The 23328-nt window shown below is 37.7% G+C and overlaps 3 protein-coding genes across 4 annotated transcripts in view; all 3 read right to left on the bottom strand.

The window, feature by feature from the left end:
* Positions 1–431, bottom strand: part of LOC106964885 (putative monooxygenase p33MONOX) — a 12541-nt gene extending 12110 nt beyond the window's left edge. The window contains exon 1 of the mRNA XM_015060650.1: positions 323–431. The gene's annotated coding sequence lies outside the window, so the exon portion shown is untranslated. The remainder of the gene's footprint in view (positions 1–322) is intronic.
* A 1999-nt stretch (positions 432–2430) lies between these two features.
* Positions 2431–3463, bottom strand: LOC106964882 (C-X-C motif chemokine 10-like). The gene is made up of 4 exons (XM_015060645.1): positions 3293–3463; positions 3053–3173; positions 2690–2764; positions 2431–2569 (listed from the first exon to the last, which is right to left on the bottom strand). The coding sequence occupies exons 1-4, from the start codon at positions 3354–3356 to the stop codon at positions 2485–2487; spliced, it is 345 nt and encodes a 114-aa protein (XP_014916131.1). The 5' UTR covers positions 3357–3463; the 3' UTR covers positions 2431–2484.
* An 8502-nt stretch (positions 3464–11965) lies between these two features.
* On the bottom strand, positions 11966–15066 carry LOC106964886 (uncharacterized). 2 transcript variants are annotated; one of them, XM_015060652.1, is made up of 2 exons: positions 14796–15066; positions 11966–13355 (listed from the first exon to the last, which is right to left on the bottom strand). In XM_015060652.1, the coding sequence occupies exon 2, from the start codon at positions 13351–13353 to the stop codon at positions 12583–12585; it is 771 nt and encodes a 256-aa protein (XP_014916138.1). In that variant the 5' UTR covers positions 13354–13355; positions 14796–15066; the 3' UTR covers positions 11966–12582. The 2 variants fall into 2 exon arrangements, with proteins under 2 accessions (XP_014916138.1, XP_014916139.1); XM_015060653.1 differs by lacking the exon at positions 14796–15066 and adding an exon at positions 13645–14774.
* Between the last annotated feature and the right edge of the window lie 8262 nt (positions 15067–23328).

Here is a 23328-nt window from a genome sequence, read left to right as displayed (position 1 = left end):
AGCAAACTATTCATTTTACTTTAAAAAAAAAGAAGCTGCAAAAACACAAATTCTAAAAAAAAAAAAAAAAAAAAAAAAAAAAAAAAAACGTGTTTATTTTTATTTTTTTTTTATTTTATTTTTTATTGGAGGACACCGTAAACGCGCTACGGTAATAGCTTGTTATTCTGCAAAAGCCGGAGTTCAAAATGACAACGATCCCTTTTAACCTTTGCATTCAAAATCTTATCAGCAGATTTAATCCTCATTTGTATGTGTTTATGTGCTAGGTCCTGTACTTTTTATAGGTTTGCATGTGTACGATGGATGTTATAACACTCACCCTTCTGTCAGTTTAGTTAAAATAGCTCAAAGGCGCTGATGTCTGTGCCTATGTCCCGACGATCCCGCAGCAGCAGCAGATGGCAGGAATGAACGCTGCATGTTTGTTCACCGGTTAGTTCGTCCATGACTTTTGGTCGAACAGCAAACAGAGACTGAACACGCGACAGCAGTGGATGGAGCCTACCTTTTTTCTCTCTCTCTCTCTCTCTCTCTGTATCGTTTTCGGTGGCAGAAATTACCGTCTGAAACTTGGAGCCCCGCAGGGGAGAATCGGCTCGGGATGAGGGGCAGAGGACAGTGAAACGACGCTGCTTTGGTTTACAGGTCTTATTGTTTTATGCAGTCTGCAACTGGAGGACAAGTGTCATTAACCCGAGATAAATAACTAGGGCATCCTGCTATCAGAGTTTAGCTCTCACACAAGTAAGGAGTGAACAAAGTAGAGTTGGTGAGTTTAATAAGTACTTCTTGCTCTTGAATCTTTTCATTATTTGTCATATTAGATATATATTTTATTTGGATCTATTGAGACACAATAACAAAACACATTGATCTGGAAGGAAAAGAAAGCTATTGTTTTCCTTTTTTTTTTTTGCTGGAAAATTCTGAAAAGATTGTAGTGGGTGGAGCCCATTTCAATACTCCATAAATAAAATCCAAAATTGCCTTCAGAAGTAATCTGATTTTTATTGTGAATTGCTTTAATCTCAGCGTTAATGCAGCCACACTGTGAAAGTCTCAGAGATTTGTGAGGATATCAAAGAACAGCAGCACCATGAAGGCCAAGGGACACAGCAGACAGCTTATGAAACCATTATGCCAAATTTTAAACATCTCATTGTGTGTGTGCAACGTTTCACCCAAGACATAGCTGTTCAACTAATCTGATAGGCTTGAGAACGTTCAGTAGTGTAATAGGATTTTCAGAGATCTCAGTCAGAAAATTAGCAAAACTTACCCTATGAAATTGAAATTCTGATTGAGAATTTGTAATATATTGATCAGCCTAGAGTTTTGTATCAATTCGCTAAAGTTTAAACCAGATTAAACCATAGCACACAGATTGCTCTCGAATGTTAAACTATAAACATCTTCATTCAGTTTGTGGTATTAAATGTGAAATGCAAATTATTAGCAATAAACAATTAGCAAATCCCAGTAGTCGAAAACCTTCAACCAGAACACTTTCAGTTTTGCTGGGATATAATTCCCAGCTGAACTCCAAGTTTAGAGGCAAATTTCTAAGGCAAACCGAACATTACGAAAGAAGCAGCCGAGAGCCTCAAGGTGACTCTGGAGGAGCTGCAGGAATCAGTTGGTCATGACTAATAATCTTACACTGCAAAGACTCAGCAGATGTAAATATACATTTATTCCACACTTTTCAGATTTGTGTCGATAAGAGTTGTGAATCCATGGCTAATAACAAACATTGAGCTTGTTTATTTGTAACCCTCAATTGACATTTGAAGGTTAAAACTTAGTTTCAAACTAAGTGACAGTGAGTTTCATGTTGCAATTAGTATGGAATGTAATGCTCATGTGATGCCAGCGTTAAGAGAAACGATATGTTAGTGTGTGGGTGTGAAGGTCAGCAGCCAATGGGAGTGAATGAAGCAGTGCCACCCCTAGCAGGGAGATGAGCAGGAACATGTTGCATTGGTTGGTCGTTGACCCCCTAAATGCAGCTCTGGTGTCAGCGGTTCATAGAGGTTACCCTGGAAAGCAACTCCTAACACTCACTGAAAGATATTCCGAGCATGAAAGCACCTGACATGGGAAGTGACGTAATACAGTTCAACTATCTTGTATTTGCAGCCTTAAACCACATGGGGGAGCTGTTGTTGCAGGACCCAACCGTTTCAAATTTCGGACAAATTCAAGAATCGGTAACTTATTTGATTTCTTTTCTCTTTTTTTATTAGAAAAAATAGCCATGAAAGACAATAATAAAAAAATACAAAATAATTATCATAGAAATGTCCTACTTCAGAACAATGACACATAATAAAAACATGACATTCAGCATGTGCATACACATATTTGCATAAATAAAAAAAAACAAATCTATATAGTTTAATATGCTTAGGCTTCAGCAGTCTTTGATGAAGGTGCATTTGTTGCTGGAGGTGAGGGGAGGTTCTTGCTCAACGTGGAGAATCAGATCTGAGCTGTGGTGCTGCTGCTGCTGACTGAGCTGCTACTGAGATTGGTGGGCTTGGAAGTGGAGGTGGCCTTTCTCCTCCTAGAGATGACAACAAAGCAAAAATGATTTTGTTTAGCACGGGGTGCGATTCACTCTGAAACTGAAGTAAGAGAATGGTGGGTGTGTGGAAAAAGGCACACAGATTTATGTAATACTCACAAGACTCTGGTAAGCATCTTTTTCACAATTTGAAGTTCAGGGTTCAGACAGTAGCGGCCGTTTGCACTGGTCACACTGTGGGAATAGAAATAGAGAGATTAGCATAAAGTTGAACAGGTGAACAAAATTCAACATCTAATTAACATATGTGCATAGATTGTGAATCAAAAATAGCGATCTACGTTAAAGAATTGCTTAAGCGACATTTTTTCTCTTTATATATATATATATATATATATATATATATATATATATATATATATATATATATATATATATATATATATATATATATATATATATATGTTTTTTTCTTTTTTTTGCAAAGATATCCACAATTTTAACTTGAAAGATGTGACTTACACAATCTCTACTTTGTCACAGAAGATAGTTGCAGGGTAAATCTGGATGTCCCTTATGTCACTCTTTGAGAAGACGCCGTTTCTGACACGCTGACAAAGACAGCTCTGTCCTGGTTCGTTCACTAAAAAAACAGACAAAAATGAAGTTATTACCCCAATCTGACAAATCTCAACACATGCTGAAAAAAAGCATCCTTACAGTTTTTGAATTTCAAAATGCTAGTCTTTAGTAGAAACTTACGCTGGGCTTTAGAGATGCAGACTGCAACGGCCAGGAGAAGAAACACCTTCATGATGCCAGACATCTTTGGTTTCTTTAGTTGAGATAGAGCCGGTGGTCAAAATGAGAAAGCAGCAGGTTTGTTGAGTCAAGTGCTGTGATGGATAGAGGCAGTGGAAGCCCTCTTTAATACCATCTGGAGATGCTTACCTCATCTCTCCTGTGACAAAAGGGAATTTTTTCAGACTGGAAACTGAAACCCTAAAACCCACAGGAAAAAAAAAAAACAAAAGAACTTCCTGCTCATCCTCCTGCCCCCTGAGTTCAATTTTGCGTTTGAAATTGGACAGTATTGGGCAAATAAAAACTAAATTAACCAAATGTATTGTTACATCACTGAGAAAAACACAAGTTTGTAAAGACTGAATTAACAGCTAAATAGCAAATATATTAGATATTAAATTTAATCATGTATAATGTACAGACACAAGGATTGAATTAAATTAAATTAGAAAGCCTATAACTAGAAATTAACATTTATCTCTTCTTGATGAGTTTTTTTTGTTGTTGTTTATTTTTAACTCAGAATTTCATTAATCAATCAAAGAAGATATATTTTCAAGTCTTTATATTTCTTGCAGTACAGACTGGAAAATAAAGTCATATTTATCATTTTTAAAAGGTGAGACAATGACTTCATACCTTATAAAAAAAAAACTGCAGTTCAGACATGTGTGGATAATTGACAGACTAAAGTGTGGGCTGCGATCTTTGCAAATGTTTTTTTCATGTCTATACAGCAAGCAGCAGTGGTTAACACCTCTAGCAAATGCAACACTGAATGAAATGCCTGTGGCCCCGGAAAAACAAAAAAAAAAGAAAGAAAAACCAAAGCAGTCTTTTTTATTTCTTTCCACTGCAAATGTGTGGGATTTTATCTTGACATTTACTTTTATATGTGTGAATGTGGTCTCTTATCTGATAGAGTATTACTTCAATTTCCTCCACAGTTGTTTGATACTTTCCCTCTTCTCAGACACAGATCTCTGATTTATTTTCACCCCACGTGTATTATCAGAAAAATGGTTGATTTTAGAACATGACTTTATGCTTGTGTTTCACTTTTAGGTCCTCTTTCACTTTTTCTAAGTCTCAAAAGTCAGATAGGATCCCAGCCTCTGTTTCCTTCTCTATTTCTAACTGTACTGTCATGTAGCACCGGGTTTAGAAACCACAAAGTTTCAGTGTAACAACAAAAGAGGTGAATAGACCAAAGCAGGTTATTTTTTTATTAAAAGTTGCTAAAAGTGGGGTCCTGTGGTGGCACAGGAGTTAAACACAACCAGCTTGTGGAGGCCTTAGTCTTTGACGTGGCTGCTGCAGGTTTGGTTCCCAGCCTGGTGACCTTTGCTGCATGTCTTCCCCCTTCTTTCATTACCCACTTTCCTGTCAATTCACTATCAAATAAAGGTCACAGGAGACAATAAAACCTTAAAAAAAAAAAAAAAAAAAAAAAAGTTCCTAAACGTTAAAATTAAGAAAAAGGCAAAACGGAAATGAATAGGACTCCTTTAATTCCAAGCAATTAACAAATACATGGTGTTCTGAGTTGACAAAGTCGGCCTGGTTACAGTAGGTGCTGGACCTTTATGTTTCACCAGAATGAGTTCACTCAGTGTTACATATACTTTTAAAGCTCGTCTTAAAGCCCATCTATTTTACTTGGCTTTCAACTCTAGCGGGATCTAGTTTTAAATTGTATGTTTTTGTTTTTAAACTGTAAGTTCTTATTTTTTGTTTTTTTATTGTTATGTTGTGTTTTGATGTACAGCACTTTGTATCAGCTGTGGTTGTTTTAAAGTGCTTTATAAATAAAGTTGGTATGGTATGGTATGCGGTGTTATGTATTTTAATTATTTTATTTTTTCATTAAAAACATAGCTGGATAATGATCAAATTTTGCTGTAGGATTTTACAAACAAACAAAATATTTGTATAAACCCTTCTAATTTTATTTTGGGTGCATTCTGGCTAATGACATCACACATGGCACGTGAATTAAGATAATCAATGTCACTTGGACAAAATGTAAATAAATACATTATAAGGATGACTTTGATTAAAAAACAACAAAAAACAATAAGGATATGCACAAAACAACTCAGAGAGTAGATTTGGATGTGTGATTCAATAATGTTTCATGATTTAAAAAGTCAATAGAAATGCATTTGATCATGGCATCTTGCTCTTTACATGGCAAAAGTTAAAGTGGGTCTTTGATGAAATTTCTGGCTGCTATCTTTAACTGTGCTACCAAAGAAATGCAACTCTTCCTTTAGATAAGAGTGGATAAGAGAGGCTTAAATTATTGCACAATAGTCAAGTATCAATTTGTTATGATCTGAGGGTGGAGTTCAGGCAAAAAACCCGTCATAATTATGAAAACTATTCTTGGTTTGTTCTCTGAAACTAGAATTTCTAAGCTTCCAGTAGGAAACCCCAACAAAGTCAAAACTACTACTTGGACAGTCACAGATTTCCTACCAACCCCAACCTCAGAATCCAATATGGCTTCTGAGCCATATTCATGTCAGATACTAAGTCCTACACTTTGCACACCAGAAAGTCTTTTGGTGAACATTCCTCAGTAGATTTTGAGTCTTTTCTAAACTCCAAATGATTGTTTTTGCCGTTTTTTCCCTGCATTTGGTTCCATCCTTTCTCATGTCAACCCCGACCAACTACAACTGTTCCTGCTCAATAAAAGCAACCCACGACACGAGGCTGCCACCAACATGTTACAGAGGGAATCTCAGCAGCTCCTCCAGAGTTACCATCTGCTATTTATAAACTTTCTTCTTGGCTGATCTCTCAGATCTAGCCATGTCTTGGTAGGTTTGCAATTGCACCACATTCACACAGACATGGTCTCTATTTTTTATTTTTTTAACATCATCTAAATTCAGTTGGTTTTGGTGAAAGTTGCCTGACTGTGAATTTTTGAAATGTTGAAAATTCTGCGTTCTTTTTCGCAGACCCGAAATGTCCCAAAACGTGGTCAACTCTAAACCATACATGTGACTAAAGGTTTCATCTGTAAATAACTTAAAAATGTCTCGCATGCCACATTGAAATGGCAATTAAGTATGATTGCAGCATCATACTTTAAAAAAATGTACTATTTATGTACAAAAACTAAACCTTAAAAACACTCATTTGTATATTTAGAGGGTTATACATTATAATGTTAGGTGTAAATTTGAGCAAAACAAATATTTAAATCTGGCATTTCTGCAACAATGGTCTTGCCTGACATTTAAAAGAAGTGAAAGGGACTTTTGTGTATTGCAGCACAGAGCTCAGTCTCTACAACTCTGATGATCCTGTGGTCAGAAAGTGTGATCTGAAACCATCCCCAGTTTAAAAAAAATGCTGGTGCTGACTGAGTAATTTTAATACTTTCTGATGATGCCCTTATATTAATTAATGGAAATTTCTATTTTTTTGCCACTCCTAATTACATTTTTGTTGTAACTAACTGACAGCACCCGGAAAGTTTAAATGTTTCTTTTTCTTTTCTTTTTTTATTTTTTTAATCTTCTGGTAATACTTTAGCTTTTGCATTTGTGGGTTTTGACTTTACAAACCAGTAACCCCCCCCCCCCCCCCAAAAAAAAAAAAAACACTTATTAAATATTTAGACGTGATGTGTGGAGGACGTTACATCTTCCATTTAGAGTGAAATGGCCTGAGTGGTGAATGTAAACTTTCCTTTTCCACTTTCCTTTTCCCTTTTGGTAACAAGCTGAATCTAGTGGATGTGCCGGGGATTGCCCACCACACGTGTCTTTATTGGTTTGTGTCCTTGTGAGTCAGACCACATTTCCACCAGAAGCCCCATGTAGCAATGAGCCGAGAGGAAAAAAATACGTCGGCAGTGTCTCTTCCTCTGCAGACACTTCGCTAGCCGTCCAGTTCAGTTACACTTCTCATTTTTCTATAAACAACCTTTTTGAGGGAAAAGCCTGAAAAATAAACAGAAACTAGACAACTGAAGTACAACTAAGTTGGAATATGGACAGTGCTGCATTTTAGATGTAAACTGATAGGTTTTCTACATGATTTAAGGGGGACCTATTAGGCAAAATTCACTTTCTGCACATTCTGGTCTGTAGGACTTCTACAAAAAGTCCACTAAAAAGTACCCTGCTGCTTTTTTTTTTTTTTGTCTGTAATTAAATGCTCAGAATGATTTTGTGCAAAAAAAATGTAATGATCATGTTTGGTATTGTCCAAAGACCTAAACTAACTTGTTCAATTAATCATAGCTTGCCTGTAACTCAGGGAACTGATATGAAAGAGAAATAGGCTGTCATACATGTTCAACCGTTCGTAACAGTCAGAGTGGGTTGCTCTTTCGCAAATTTCTCCTTTGTCTCAAACCAGATCGAGTTGAAATACCTATAGCCACAATGCTACTTTCTATTACTATTGGCAGAAATTTGCAAAGAAAGCAATCCGGAAGCGGCAACAATTTTTCTTGCCGCTGATAAGCTTTACCCCCGAGCAGGGGCGCCGTATAGGGGGGGAAAGTGATGACAATTCTAGGGGCCCTGACCAACAGGGGGCCCTCCACAATTTATTTATTTATTTTTTGTTCATGGAAATTAAAAAAAAAAAAAAAAAATTGGGGCCCTGTCAATTACAAAATTAATCATATTGAATTTTAGAAGATTGTTTTTGGCAGTAAAAATGTAATGTTCCCACTCCCAGACCAGAAAACACATGGATTTTTTTAGAGGGTGCTTCAGGTATGAAGGATTTCACAGCTGTGGTCTCTAACCCCTGTGAATACGAGGGTTTACTGTCGTAAGTGAAACGCTCCTCTTTGTCATCGTATTCACCAGGAACATAGTAAATAACTGGTTACTAAATAAAAGTAACCAACTTAAACATGCAATTTATGTTTTAACAACTCTTTGCTTACATTTATTTTATAAAAATCATCACCAAGGTGATAAAACATCACCTTGGTGATGATTTTATTTCTTAGCCTTTACATTTTTTGACTTAAATTAAGCAACTGCAATACAAATTCAATTTCTCTTGAAAGATTTACTGTACTTATTTTAGTTCATTTTTTAGTGACTCAGAGTTTTAAGATTTTAGATCTTTATAAATAGTAGCACATTTTGTTCTAACTTACACAACAATAACTTGTTACTCTAAGCTACTGTGTAAAGACAGAAGTTCAAAAGGCTAAAAAAACAGTTTCACTCGATATTTGAAGAAATGCTCCTTCGTGTGGCTCTTGACGGTGGCTCAGAGCTACCGCAAAATGATTTAAAGCTTCCTGTGTCGTCTTTGCCTATTCATCCGTTTTACATCTTTGACTTTCTAAGCCACACTTTGTGCTCGTCCTGTTGTGGTCAAAATGTTGTGTCTTATGCTTATTTGTTTTCATTTATGTTTGATGTACTGGTGTCCCTGACACAGAAAAAAAGTTGTTGTTTTTTTTTTCTTTAAGGGAAATTGTGTTTCTGACATTCTTATAAGTAAACATTTCTGCATCAGTTAGAATCAAGGCAGGAACTTAAGTTCCAGTCATTGCAAAATGTGATTTTCACCTAAAAATCCCCTTCAAAAACACTTATAGCAGAGGAGACTGAAGTTAATCTCAAAAGCATCCTTCACATGCAATTCAGGTTTGATCGGCTTTGCGGTTGTGAAGAAAAAAACTTCCTTGTCAGGTACGCTGAAGTAAGTGTGAAAAGCAACACTGCACAGGACCCCGTAATCTCTTTCCTGTTCGACAGAAAAGTGCTTCACTAGAACATACACATTTCCAACAACTCTTCACACCTCTGTGCTCATACATGTTCTCTGAAAATGACGAATTTCGTAGAATGAATGTATAGAAACCAAACCCTTCTAAAAAAAAAAAAAAATCAGATATGTGTCAAAGAAAATGAATATTTATGCATTTCGACTGTAATTTAAAATAAGAAGACCATGTAAGTAAAAAAAAAAAATTAAAAGACAGACAACTGTAAAAATGTTAATCTATAAGAATTCTAACATTATCTACGATATCTTAACATAACCCGAAAGCGATGGAAAGAAAAATGATTCATTTCAAGACTTAGTGTTGATACTATATGTACGTGCACTGAAAAGACAGAATCAAAATAAATATTATTAACAAGGTGGTGAAAACAAGTGAAAAAGCCAAATGTCCTTCTATTTAGCATTTCTGTTCCAAAGATAAAAAAGCTAACCTTTTATTAATGTCACCATCTGAGGCTGGAATGTTGTTTTTTTTTAAAGTTTTGTGTTATTGATTTTTGTCACAGAGTTTTATTTTTCCCCAGGATGTTACATACTTTTTGTCTTTTCAAGTTCTGCCCTTATTATTTAGATCAGGTCATTGTTCCTTGCTTATCATGTTCCGACCTGCTTCTTGATTCACATTAGCCCAATTGTATCAACTGAGTCTCCTTCCAGGCACCAGCTTTCTTCACACCGTCACTTTCACAGACATGTGGCTCACAGCTTCAACCAGACAAACCCATAGCCAAGGTGCTGGCAAGGCACTCTGTGTGATAAATGAGATTTCACAACATGTCAAGTGACATCAAGAGCAGTATTGGTTGAGAAACGTCAGTGTATTATTTATTATTTTCCTCCCTATTGTCTGAATGAGATTACTCCCGTTGACAATGACCACTAATCTTATGAAAATTCTGTTTCTATGATTATGTCAGCTGAATATGGTTCAATGTTGTAATTGGGAATTTGAAAAGCCAGGACGGCAGCAGTGGACTGGCTTGCAGTACCATTTTTTCAACATAATTAAAGTTTTTAATCAGGGTGTTTTATTTTCCAGCTAACTTAAGATAAGTCTAATCACACCATCTGGTATTTTTTTCCTAGGGCAGAATAATAGCTTCATCACTCTTTGGTTTTGCAACATTTGAATTCAACTGTTTGACTGAGTGACCAAATTGGTAAAGTAACATTCATTTGATTTTTGGGATAAAATGGAGGTAATGTAGTGAATAAATCACATAAATAATATAAATCACATATAACAACTTAGTAATAAGTTACTATACATCCATATATTATCTACACCTGCCTTTCCTTGCAGGGTGACGGCAGGAGGTGGTGGCTATTTCCAGCATTTATTCAGCAAGAAATGACATGTGCACTGGGCAGGTTGCCAGTCCATTACGGAGGGTACTGCACGATAAAGTACACATAATGTAAACGCAGTTGAAATATGTTGATATGTCGTGAATTGTGAAACATTAACATTTTCTGCTGTCCTCACTTCTTCAGGCACCTTGATGGTCGATAAAACAGAAAATACTTATGTAGCATACTATATGCAGGTATTTTCCGTTTTATCCATCATCAACAAATAGTACATTTCCACCCTCTTGTGGCTCAAAATAAAATTACTTTTTGCTTGCTGATAAAATGTGAAACCTATCATAGATTCAGATATTGCAGGTCACTCTACAGTCATTGTCAGACCTGTCTCATAATGTTATTAATGTGAATGCTGCAGGCATTCACATTAATAATGCCAACAGTATTAATGTGCTGTGCTAGTGATAGCATGCTATTGACAGCATTTCATTTTACACTAGATTTTTAGCTAACATCTTATCACACTTATTGCATCTTCATTATTATCACACTAGATGGAAGAATTTATTATGAAATATGGTAGCGACCTACCATGTCAGCCGCTCTGCACGGATTAGCTAAAATCATTTTCTTACTCTTTAAATTCTTCAACATATGATAAGGAGAAAGTTTTGCTTTGAAAGGATATTGCAGACTGTTTTACTTTTTTAATGTTTCTGACTTATAGATTTCTGGGTTTTTTCACACTGTTTCACTGTTTCACACAGGAGTAGGTCAACATAGTGCTAGCTTAGATGCTATCATTATTATTTTAGCTAGTTTTAGCTTGAGCTAATTGTAGCCTTTAGAGGGTTTTTTTTTTTCACTCTGCGTAGAGGATGTTACTGTAGGTGAAGGTACTAGTCCTAACCTAGAGCTCTCATTAATATTTTAGCAAGCTTTAGCTTTTTAGCTTATCAACTGTTATGACTTTACATCTTAGCTTTGTAAGTGTTCAGCACAAAGTATTTGGGTGAGATTTTTTTGCATGACTGAATGTTTTCAGTCCTCTTCTACAGTTTTTTCTATTTTGCAGGCTTTTGCTTTCGGCTGCTTCTGCCTGTTTATTACATTTCTCCAAGTCTTCTGCAGTTGACTTGAAATGCTTCTGCAGTTTCACTAAAAATATGCTTACAGCATTCACAATGCATTCAGCAGGAAATACAAATCTTTCTAGTTATGTGTAGCCTAACTATGACTAGTTGACAAGAGCAACCACAATGAGTGGGTTCATTATGGTTGCCCTCGTTTTACATGTTTGTCTTCTCTTGCCATGCAGGAGCAGCAGAGCAACAGCCTGCGTCTTGCATGTGTGGGTTCACTTGTGTCATTTGTGTTCAGCCTGTCTTCCTCCACACTGATGTTTACCAGTACAGGATCCCACGTCAGTTGCCATAGAAACTCTACTGCTTGGCACCAGGCTCAGCCGAAAGGCTTGTTATTGAGGGGTTTCCACCTACAAGACCATGCAAAGATGTAACAGAGAGGAAAATCACAGACTGCATATCAAAGACAGGTTTATTTGTTTTTGCTTTACAAGTCATTACACACAATATATAAAACAAGATTGGTCCATGTTCATGTATTTACAAGAGCAACACAGCAAACACTAAGAGTATGAAACACTGACAACATTTCTTTTCCTCTGTATGTTTTCAAACATGTATTTCTACATGTGTCAGAATCAGAGCCTGTCTGAGACATAAGCTGCTTTGGGAATCTTGCTCACCTGGGGGCCTCAATTTCAACAAAGAATAGCTGAAAAATCAATAAATCGCAAAATAAATTGTACAACCATTTATTTAAACAAATTCATGATTAACTACTCATGATTTATTCACGTCCACTGTTTGACTCAAAGCTGGGAATATGCTTCATCATGTCAGCGTAGGTTTTATCCTGCAGCTTGTGAATGTGAAAACACCACCAAGGGTGTAAAAATATTGTTAACTGGGTTTGTTGGTTTCCACGTTATGGTTCAAAATTGGTTTTGCATTCTAACCTCGGTTCCTGTCTGACCTTGGACACAGCTCTGCCCCGAATGTCTCATGCTCTGACATGAGAAATATGTTGTGTTTATTTTTCAGGAATGTTCCAGTCACTGTTCCTTGCACTCGCTACACTTCGGCAATAGCGGGCAGCATGCAGGCCCGAACACGTGCCTCTCTCCATGCTGACCGACAGTCTGAGATCCACTGTGAGATCAAGGATTGTTGGGTGGCTGGATTGAATCTTGTTCCTTTTTCTCCTTTGTCCACTGGTCCGACTCGCCTGACCTCTGACCTGGGTAAGCTGCGCGCTGGGCAACTACTTGCAGTCGAGGTGTTGACGTCAGAGAGGATTTCAGGGCAGCTGCTCTTGCGCTGGAACGGCAAATCTGGGCTCAAAGTGTGGGGCGTGCTGTTTGCTCTGCTTCGAGCTGGGGCCTCCAGTATGGCTCCACGCTGACCTGCCAACCTTCCCTTAACAAACGCTTTCCTCACCCTTCCTGGAAGGGCTAGAAGGTTATTCTGATTTCCATAGAGATACTCCAACGGGTCAGAGTTACAGCACATAAGCTCGCCGTTCAGTTTTTTCTCTTCTGTCTGCAGGGAACCACTGCCATTTTCCTCCTCGTTGAGACTAAACTCCAGCGGAGACAAAGCGGTCGCGATGAGCCTCTGCTGCACAGCCTCCTGATTTTGGGGGAAAACATCTCTGGCAGGAAAGGTGGGGCGGGCCAGGTGACAGATGGAGAGAAAGTAGTCCTCTGACGAGACGCCTTGGCTGTTGTCAGCAAAATGAAACGTGTTCGCTTCGTTTAGGTCTTTCACCATCTCCTCCATGCCCTCTGTGATTGTGGGCAGCATAATCCTCCTCTTGCTCAGCAGTCTTGACCTTGGCCGCATATCTAGAAGCAGGAAGGAGAAAATGTTTTTACATTTAAAACAACCATAGGGATGCACGCAGGGAGCGTGTTTGACAATCAATACAGCTATTTGGTTCACAAGACTGCAACGAGGCAAAAAGTTATTTTCGCTGTTATTTCCTTATTTTGAGAAAATTCTTTTGAATTTGAAGCCCAATCTGTGTCTTAAAGATTGTAGTCAGTGTAATTTAATGAAACCACAGGTTGACTTGTCTTTACGTTCAGACATATCTCTATCACAGGTTGTATCAGTGACACTGAAAATACTCACAGAAAACAGCTTTTTAAATATAATTCCCAACCTCTGTCTTTAGAAGAACCTGCAACATAAAATAAGCCAGTCCAGGTTTAGACTTTGCACAGTTTTAATGTTGTCCAATTTCCTTGGTCAAAACACACACACACACACACACGCACGCACGCACACACACGCACACACACACACATCAGTTTTGAGAGTTTAGAAGTCAGATGTTATGCCACAGCCAAGCGTTGTATAACCCTGATTAGAGTTACCTACTATGTCAAGACCAGGTCAAAAATTATAATCTAGCCTTGTAACCTGCATAATGCTTTAATGGACCATTTCCAAAATGCCATAATCTTTGGACATGACCACAGGGCATGCACCAGATTACCGCCACACCTCTGGTGGTATTTCCTTCATACCTGGTCTGACCAACCAACTTGGACACCAATAAAAAGGATAGAGAATTTTGAATTGAATCTTATCTACGAGTTTTTACAAAAGAACAAATAGTCAGTTCCCTTTCACGTAAAATATGTGAAGCGGAGCTCTGCAAATGAGCAGAATAAATCTGGATCAACATACATGTTTTGGAGAAGTCTCTTTTTGTTTGATTTCTAACTCTCCTCCTTTCCCCTCATTAGACTAATGTGCTTTTCATAATCTGAAACTTTCTCACATGATCCGTAGCAGTCCGGAGACTGCGTTTCAAAACAGCTATCCCCTGACTGCATCAATCAAGACAAACAAACAAATCTCCCTTTCTCCCTCCCTCTCTCTCTCTCTCTCTCTCTTCCTCTTTCACCCGTTTTGGGCATCATCCCCTTGCTTACTCTGGATCTGCATCCCCAAAACACAACCGATCTTGCTGGATAAACAGAGGACTATTTTAAATCCCCATCTCAGTCATGTCAAGTCACACATCATGTCAGGCTGTATTTTGCTTTCAACCTCAAGCGAGGCTCGCAACGTATTTTTGTCTTAACCTTCGTGACCAAAAATAGAGAAACGCCTCAAACCACGAAACGCCAGCCTCTCCCAGTTTCTTCCAAGGTGTAACCAGGCTAAATTTAAGTCCCTCCTTTGATACACAATGGCTAAAAATGGCTCCACGCTCGGAGCTCAAGGCTGAAACAGAATATATCGCCTTTACAACTCGTGCAGGTCACACTCACCTGGTAACAGACGGCAGCTGCCAGTGTCCCTTGAGTCCTGTCTTTACGCTGCAGTTGAAATCTGAATCAGTCGGTTTTTGCCTTACTTCAGCTCCTGTGCTTGAATCCAGTAGTGCTGCTCTGAAGCATCAGCTGTCTCTGAGCAGAGGCAGAGGCTGAATGGAGATTTATCTCCTCCACACATCCCTCCCTCCTCTCTCTTTACTCCCCCTCTCTCCATAGCTTACTTTTGGTTTGCCCTCCTTCCCTGCTTCTAAAAATAGGCACACCGTCCATTTCCTCAGCTCCAGCACTGACTCTGACTGTAATGATGGAGGGAAGGAAACAGAGGCAGGGAAAAAGAGGGAAAGTTAAGGAGGAGACAGAAAAGAAGAAGAGGACAAACAAAAAAAAAATGGGAAAAAAAATACATATACATGTTGTTTTTTGGCAAACCTTTTCATACCTAACTTGATAACTTTTGTCCAAATGAAAGCGGACAAGCTTCAAAAACACCTGGTGTTCCTGCATACAGCTTGGAATGCTCGAAATGTTGATTAGCTGACGTGCATGTGAGAGCTCTGCACATGGCTGCTCTGCCTGGGAGACCAATGTGTGCATGCACAACACGACTGCATAACAGAGATCTATAAGAAGGATTTCATGTGACTCAATACATGGCACATGAGTCACCCATTCCTCTTTAGACGCACATTTTTAGCCCTTGAATGCTGCTGTAAGCCTCGTTTCTTTTTTCACTGAGATCTAAAGTGGCATGCAAAAGTTAGCAAACCGCATTGTACGCACAAGGTTTTTGTGATGGACCAACTCAAAGTAGTGTCTGACTGAATGATGCCTTCAAACAACGTTCACAAACGAGCAGATGAAAAGAGTGGGGTGCATGTGCATTCAGCCCATTTTTCTATGATGAATCTAAATAAAATCCAGGGCAGTAATGTCTGAAGAGGACACCTAATGAGTATATCATGGACGAGAACTTGTTAGGGGCTGCGAAAGATTGTAAAAATACAGCGCTCCAAAGCATATTTTATGTGTTAGAATGGCTCTGTGAAAGTTCATACCTAAACCTAATTCCAAATTCATTGCAAGAGTTTAAAATAGCTGTTTACAGAAACTTTCTATCCAATCTGATTGAGTTTTGCAGACAAGAATGTCCAAGCCATCCATTTTTTTACACCCTAGTGGGGGTGGGAGGGATACTGGTGCCTATTTCCTGAGAGACATTTCGTGCGAGAGGCGGGGTAAACCCTGGACAGGTCGCCAGTCCATCGCAGGGAAACACAGAGACAAATAGGACAAAGTCGAGGAGAACTTAGAGAGACCAATTAATGTTTTTGGGCTGAGGAAGTCGGAGTACCTGGAGAGAACCCATGCATGCACTGGGAGAACATTAAAGCTCCATGCAGAAAGCTTCTGGGCCTGGAATTGAACTCAGGACCTTCTTGCTGCAAGGCTACCAACTGTGCCACTGTACAGAGTGAAGAATGTGCCTTAATGAAGTCTCTAGATGTGTAAAACTGTTGTTTTTAAAGAGACCTAGCATATCATAGGAGTGAAAACATAAAGGCATCTTGGAAGGCCTGTAGACAGGTGTTAGCAGCTATAGTTGCTATCCAGTCTGACTGAACCTGATTTATTTTGCAATGAAGAATGAGGAAGATATAAGTTGTAAGGCTTATATAGATATAGCTCAAATTAAGAGTATGATCATAAAATACTGGAGAAAAAAGGTTTTCATTTGCGGACACAGAACAAAAAATACATTGTGGTTAAAAGCGGAGAAAAACAAAATCCCATTTTCAGGAATCGGTGCTGTTATAAAAAGATTTATCACATTGTATTTAGAGAAATACAAAGTGATTTCAATAACTTTGTGTTTTTTGTGGCTTTTTGTGTGGCATAGAGGGACGATTGTGATGATGGACCTACAAATGGTACAAAGAATTGTTTTTGTATTTTCTGTGCACCATTATTATTATTATTATTATTATTATTATTATTTTATTTTTTCTGTGCCCATTTTTTTATTGAAATTAAATTTAAAAGACAGTTTCTCCAAATGTTGTGGTGTAAGTTATTTTGAATTCATGAAACAAGCTGCTGGTTGACTTGTTTTTCCATGTAACAAATCACAAGGATTTCTGTGGAGCCTCTGACCACATCAAAAGTCAGTCATGGGTTTTCAAACATGATCAAATATGACCCCTAACTACTGAGAAAAAAAACGAAATTTCCCCAATTGCAGACTTCACAATCAGCTTTTGTTGGGATGTTAACACAGTTAGTGGTAATCAAATTTCAAAGTAATCTAAATCCCACATATAGAATAAATGTTTCTTTCAAGTTTATGGAGAACGATGAAGTGTCTTTGTGACTGTGTCTTTAGGTAAAATTTGAAGTTCATGTCTTTTGCTGACCTAAAAACACACTGTGGTTGCAATTATAGATGCGTAAATAGACAAAGAAGTAAACAATGCCTAATGTTTGCTATTCTCACAATCACTGGCGTGAGAAAAAAAACAGACCTTGGCTGATTCAATATGCCACCAAAGTCTAATTAAAGATCATTTTACACTTCAAATGCTCATCTAGCAGGTTAACCTTCACCCAATGTTCTTTTTTTTTTCATTTACTAGCTTTGGTACGTTTCCCAGGTACTACCAGAGAGGACAAAAGCATCATCAGGCAGTATAAACACGAGCGTACAGATTTATGTGGCTTACTGGCCTTTACAATGTTTGCAGAAACACTCTCTGCACTGCCGTCACACAAACACTAAGCCTGCTCAGTGCAGACTGCACCCCCGCCCCTGTGAGCCAAGCTAACAAATGCTCTCAGAAAAGTAAACTTTTATGAATGCACATCCAAAAGAGGGTAGAATAGTATTCTATCCTCTTTAGTTTGACACCCCCAAATGAAATCCAATGGAAAGAATTGTTTTTGAAGTCACCTAATCAGCAAATATAGCTTACATTTTTTTAAAAATTCATTTTAATTTTCTTCCAATAATCTTTTATTGCAGTAGCATAAACTTGAGAAACAATACCTTTTATGCTTGCAGTAGGTAACCTTTGTACAAATTTGTTTTTTCCACATTTGCTAAAACTGTCCTCCTGACAATATGATAATATGAGACAGTTAATCTGCTTTAAAAAAAATCAAGCTCCTCTCCCTCCTCCACCAGAAGAAAACATTTGAAAACAAATTTTGAGACATTTTTTAATAATTGTTACAGATATTCTCTGTCCACACCCCTTCTCCTGTAAAATCAGCTGCTTTTTTATCTCCTATATACAGGCTGAAGGATTCAACAATAAAAAATAAAAAAAACAACAACAACAACAGTGCTTAGTGCATAGGGGTGGGTGTGGCTGTACAGGGCAAAGTGACCTGGGATGATGCAGATGAGTCTGCGGTTTCTGCATCCGTTCCATCAACAGGCTCCCTGTCTTTATATGGCTCTCTAATGGAGAGCTCACAACAGCATTCTCCTCAAACAAACAGACTCAGAGATTTACACACGCAGGCGCATTGCTTGTTTTGGATAGCAGACAGACTCTCAGGCACCACACTCAAGGCTCCCGTCGATGTGGACGCTGCTGATGACAAACAGCCAACATATCAGTCTGGCTTCACTACTCCCTAACTCTTCAGCAGAAAAAAATAAAAGAAAAATATGGAAAAAGCAACAAACGTGGGATTGTTTCAAACTGACATCTCTTTGTATCCATGACATTGTACTTAAAGGGAAATGTCTGTCTTATCGGTCAGCTTACTCGTCACTAATGATTGATTGTGGTGTTTTGCTGTGGATCAAACTTGAGGAAGTGTTGATGTGGTATTTGTCCCAAAGAGACTAACAAATTCCATTTCAAAAAATGACCCCATTAATGCATAATGTGATTAAGTAATACACCCTGTACAATATAAGTGAAACGTGAACCAGTTTCTATGGGGAAATTGCAAATGTATACAGTAAAACAAGGGCAGTGACCTGGCGACAAAAACTGTACACAGCCATAAACTAATCTCACCCAGAAAGTTGCAATGTTCTGTCTGCAACTAATAATCCAAATTCACTCATCACTGACAAAATGTACCTACAATTTTCACATGTAATCAAAACTTTTCCAGTAATCTGTTTTGCTTACTTTTTTAAATTGCATGGCTGGCTAAATATTCATCATCACTACTCCATTGACTCCTATAGTCAGCTGATGTAGGCCTGAGGAAATCTTACTTGACCTGTCTGGGGTATGACTGAGGTGGGCTGACTTCTACCTCCCTTGGTGTATTGTGGTGTATTTGTTCTTAAAAAAAAAAAAAAAAACTATAAAAAAAACACAAAAAAAACAAGGGAAGATGGCAAAAAAAAAAGTCCCTAAATGCCACTTTAAAGTGTTTTGTGAAAGAAGCTAATGAGAGACGGGAATCTGTCAGGAGCTAAGAGGTGTCTAGCTGCTTTGATTTATCGTGATCTCAGTTTTTACGTTATAAAAACCTGACACATTGTCAATAGTGTGCACACTTTTAAGATGCACAGTAGGTTTCTTCATCTCCCCACACTTTGTTTGAAATCTTGTCCTCTTCCACTTAGGACTGTTCAGTCATAGGGCATTTGTGGTTGATAAAAGCTTCGGCGTACACTCCAGATCAAAAGAACAGGGCGTCTTAAAGCGAACCATTTTATTGATTTTTATCACTCAGTTCCCAGCTGCCAGAGAGATTCTGAGAAATGATCATCCGTCCTCCGGAGGGCAGACATGGATGTTTCCTTGAAAAGAGGTGCACTTCCAGGAGACGTTTGTTTTGAAACGTTTGGAGGAAATTGAATTATAGTGGCGGGAACAGACAACTAGACCTTTTGTGATCGGGTTGAATCAGGTCTGCATACATAACTGTTTGAAGGTTTAGGGCTTTTATAACCAATTCCAATTAGATGTTAAATGTGGCATAAATTAAAGGATAACTGCAATAAGTCATACTATAGATGTCAATATTAAATTCATCCATTTGACAAGAAACTAGGCTCCTCTGCAACAGATTTTTATGTGACTGGTGTTTCTGAAATGCACTTATTACTATTTATGAACAATATTATTTTGTGTCAAATTTAATACTATCCAAATAAGCAACTGAATGAACAAAGCTTTATGTAAAGTATTACTAGAAAAACAATGTCCCTTAATTTTCCCAAGAAAAGCTATTTGCAAAATAAATAATTGAAAAATCTAATTTCTCTCTACCTGAAAAATAAAAACTGTCCCAGTGGTGTCAAAAGACCAATAAAATAAAATAAAATAAAATAAAATATAACTCCTGAGATTACTGGGGACAAAAAAATAAATAAAATAAAATAAAATATGACACTGTGTGTACCCTCCTTTGCTATGTAGCCTGAGATTAAAATGGATTTAGATTTTTTTTTTGCATGTATTTATTATTCCATATGGTGATGCAAGACTCTTTAAAATGTTTAAAGCTTCATAAAACTATTATAAACTTAAATATATAGAATTTGAGAATTACTTTGTTGATTTAGATTTAGTATCAACTGGTTTTTATGGTTTGTTCCAACTTCAAATCATGGCAACAATAATACTTTTCCCATCAGCAGTTAAATGTTTTGTTTTTTTGTTTGTTTTTTTAAATAAAAATAAACCCAGACAAAAGTAATGTTGATTACATTTGGAGATATATCATTTGTCAAGGCTTAAAAATCACTGATGTGTGGATTAGCATCAGTGCAAAGAAAGACTGAGATAACTACATAGCTCTGTCGCCACCTGGCGGTCAAATATTGAATTACCATTAAAAAACACTAAAGGAAAAAAAAAATTCTTCAAGCAAAAAAATCACACAACTCAGATCAATTGCAACATATCAAAAGAATTTAAACTTTAATAAATATTTAACATTAACTTCTTTTTCATATGTACATATATAGTACAGAAATATAGTTGATTTTTCAGATGATGTAACTTAACATGTACAAATAATACAACTTTAAGAGAGAAAAACACACTGGCCCTCGGATGTTAAACTAAGGATCTTTTTTCTTTTCTATATGTATTTTGTCATAAATAAATGCATGAGAAACATCTTAACTTTTGGCAACACTGATGAAAGAAGAACAATTTCATTGACCAAAAAGCAGTCAGTGAATGTTTATTTCCTTTGTGTTTTAACACTTTTTATTTGGCTTTGCGGGAAATTTAAGCACCAAATATTTTCAAATGCCTGTAATAAATCTTTCAAAATTGGATTCCTGAGAACTTAGAAATGTTACAGAAAATGTTTGCTTTGAAGATAGAACTATTCTAACAAGTGTAAAAGTTGAAATCACAACCAACAGGACCTTTGTAAATGTCTAATTTTACCAGAATGACTATTTAATCTCATTCAAAACGACCATTTCATGGGACGCTAACGTCTGAGGGGCTGGCTGCAGTCACTGGCAGTAGCTTAACACTGTAACTTGAGACAACAGGTGATAAATTCTGTTCTCCATGTGCTTAGAAAAACAATATTTAAAAAATACAATACATCTATCTTATCTACATGGTGATTCAATTCTCAGACAACAGGCTGGTTGTGAAGACGGAAAACAACTTGGCTTTTCAAAGGCCCTGTGCAATATCAAACCTGTTTATTTCTCAGTACTGTGTCTACATGCCAAACTGCACCAACTCTGCAACATTCAGCAAGACATTTTTGTCCAATCTTTGCTTTTCACTTGATACTTAAGGGATGTTTTCTCTTTTTTTTTTCCTTTTCCCTTTGGGAGGCCTGATATAAAACATTGTTGGACTCAAGAAGAGTTTATCTCCGCTGTTCTATTGTTCTGTGTTGCCCCTTTTCATTCTGAGGAGAAAATTTCGCTTCTCCTCCAGAAGTTCTTGTATTCGTTTGTTCCTGGTTCGTTCTCTGAGGTGCCTTGGGATCAGATTGTTTTGAGAAATGTCACTATCTGCAACAATGACTCTGTTATCGAATGCAGCGATCGAGTTGCTCTCATTATTCTCCGCAGCATTTTGCGGAGGTTTCAAAGTGGAGATGATTTCAGGGTTCACTGTCACTTGTTCTTCCTTTGTGTGAGGGACCGCAGTGGGAACTGGGGAGGCAGGAAGGTCTGAGGTCGTTGTGGAAATGGGTACACCTGCAGGGATGTAGTCAGAAAGGTCAAGCCAGGGTGGAAAGGCTCTCTCTGTTGTGTCCTCTCCGTTTATAGTCGGGATCACCATGGAGAGGCTATCCTCCAGCACAACAGTATCTGTGACCACTCCCGAACTGCTGTAAGACTCTTTATTGTTATCACCACTTGGATAAGTCCAGTTGGCAGCTTCACCACTACTTGTCACTGTGATTTCACTAGATCGAATAGTTCGTGTGTCAGCCTCAGTGTTGATGTCATTAAGGGGTGTTATGAAATCATCATAAGGGTCTGGTGTAATGGACTCTTTCTCTGTGTCGCTGTAGTGCATGACTGGAGTTCTGTCTGTGACCGGTGCATCGCTGTTGATGAATGAAGGACTGGCTTTTGAATCAGAGGGAGATGAGCTCACCACTGTAACTTGTACAATGCTGCTGGAAGGAATCATGGAAGAAAATACCCGATAAGGGGTGGAGGATGTGGCAAAGTAAGGAGTGTTCTGTTTTTGATTGGTCTTCATGTCCTTGACTTTATTCTGTTTAACACTGACCTTTGACTTAGCACTTTCTGGGGCTTTTTTTGGGTTGTGTTTAAGGTTGGTCTTTGTTTGAGGTTGTTTTGTGAAAGTTTTCTTTGGTTCAGTTGTTTTTTTGGGATTGGCCTTTAAACTAACCTCTTTTTTAGGTGAATATTTAGTTTTTTTCTCTGGAATGTTCTTTGTTGGAGCTGTCTTTTTAGAAGTGGTGTTTGGAGTTTTCCTTTTCAAAGGATCATTAACTACAGTAGTCATTTTTGGAGTTGCATTTGGTGTAGATGCATTTCTGGTACCAGTGTATGGTGGATTAGTCTTTTTTGTGCTATTCTTTGAGACAGTCATTCTTGGCGTAGTATTTGCTGGATTGGACATTTTCACTGTAGAGTTTGATGAATAAATATTGTTTGGTGTATTATTTAGTGCCCTCTTTGCTGAAGGGTTTGATGGGGTAGTATTTGATGGAGTCTTCTTTGCAGTTGGCTTTGCAAGGATATTCTTTTTCGGATTTATGTTTAGTGGGTTAGTCTTTATCACTTTAGTCTTTGGTAGAATGCTCTTCTTTGGAGGACTAGTTTTTTTGGGACTGGTGCTTGGTGGGTTAGTCTTTATCACTTTAGTGTTTGATGGGATGCTCTTCTTTGGATGCCTATTCTGTAAAGTATTCTTTGCAGTATCAGTTGAAGGAGAAGCCCCTTTTGATGTTGTATTTGTTGGACTGGCCTTTTTCATAGTTGGGTTTGGAAGAATGTTTGTTGTGGGACTGGTGCTTGGTGGGTTAGTCTTTATCACTTTAGTGTTGGATGGGATGGTCTTCTTTGGAGGCTCATCCTGCAGACTTTTCTTCT

The sequence above is a fragment of the Poecilia latipinna genome, unplaced genomic scaffold (assembly GCF_001443285.1).
Source record: "Poecilia latipinna isolate Pla-1442-1.1 unplaced genomic scaffold, P_latipinna-1.0 Scaffold1733, whole genome shotgun sequence".
In the NCBI taxonomy this organism is placed as follows: domain Eukaryota; kingdom Metazoa; phylum Chordata; class Actinopteri; order Cyprinodontiformes; family Poeciliidae; genus Poecilia; species Poecilia latipinna.
The sequence above is the reverse complement of the archived record's forward strand: the minus strand, read 5'-3'. Positions and strand labels throughout refer to the sequence as shown.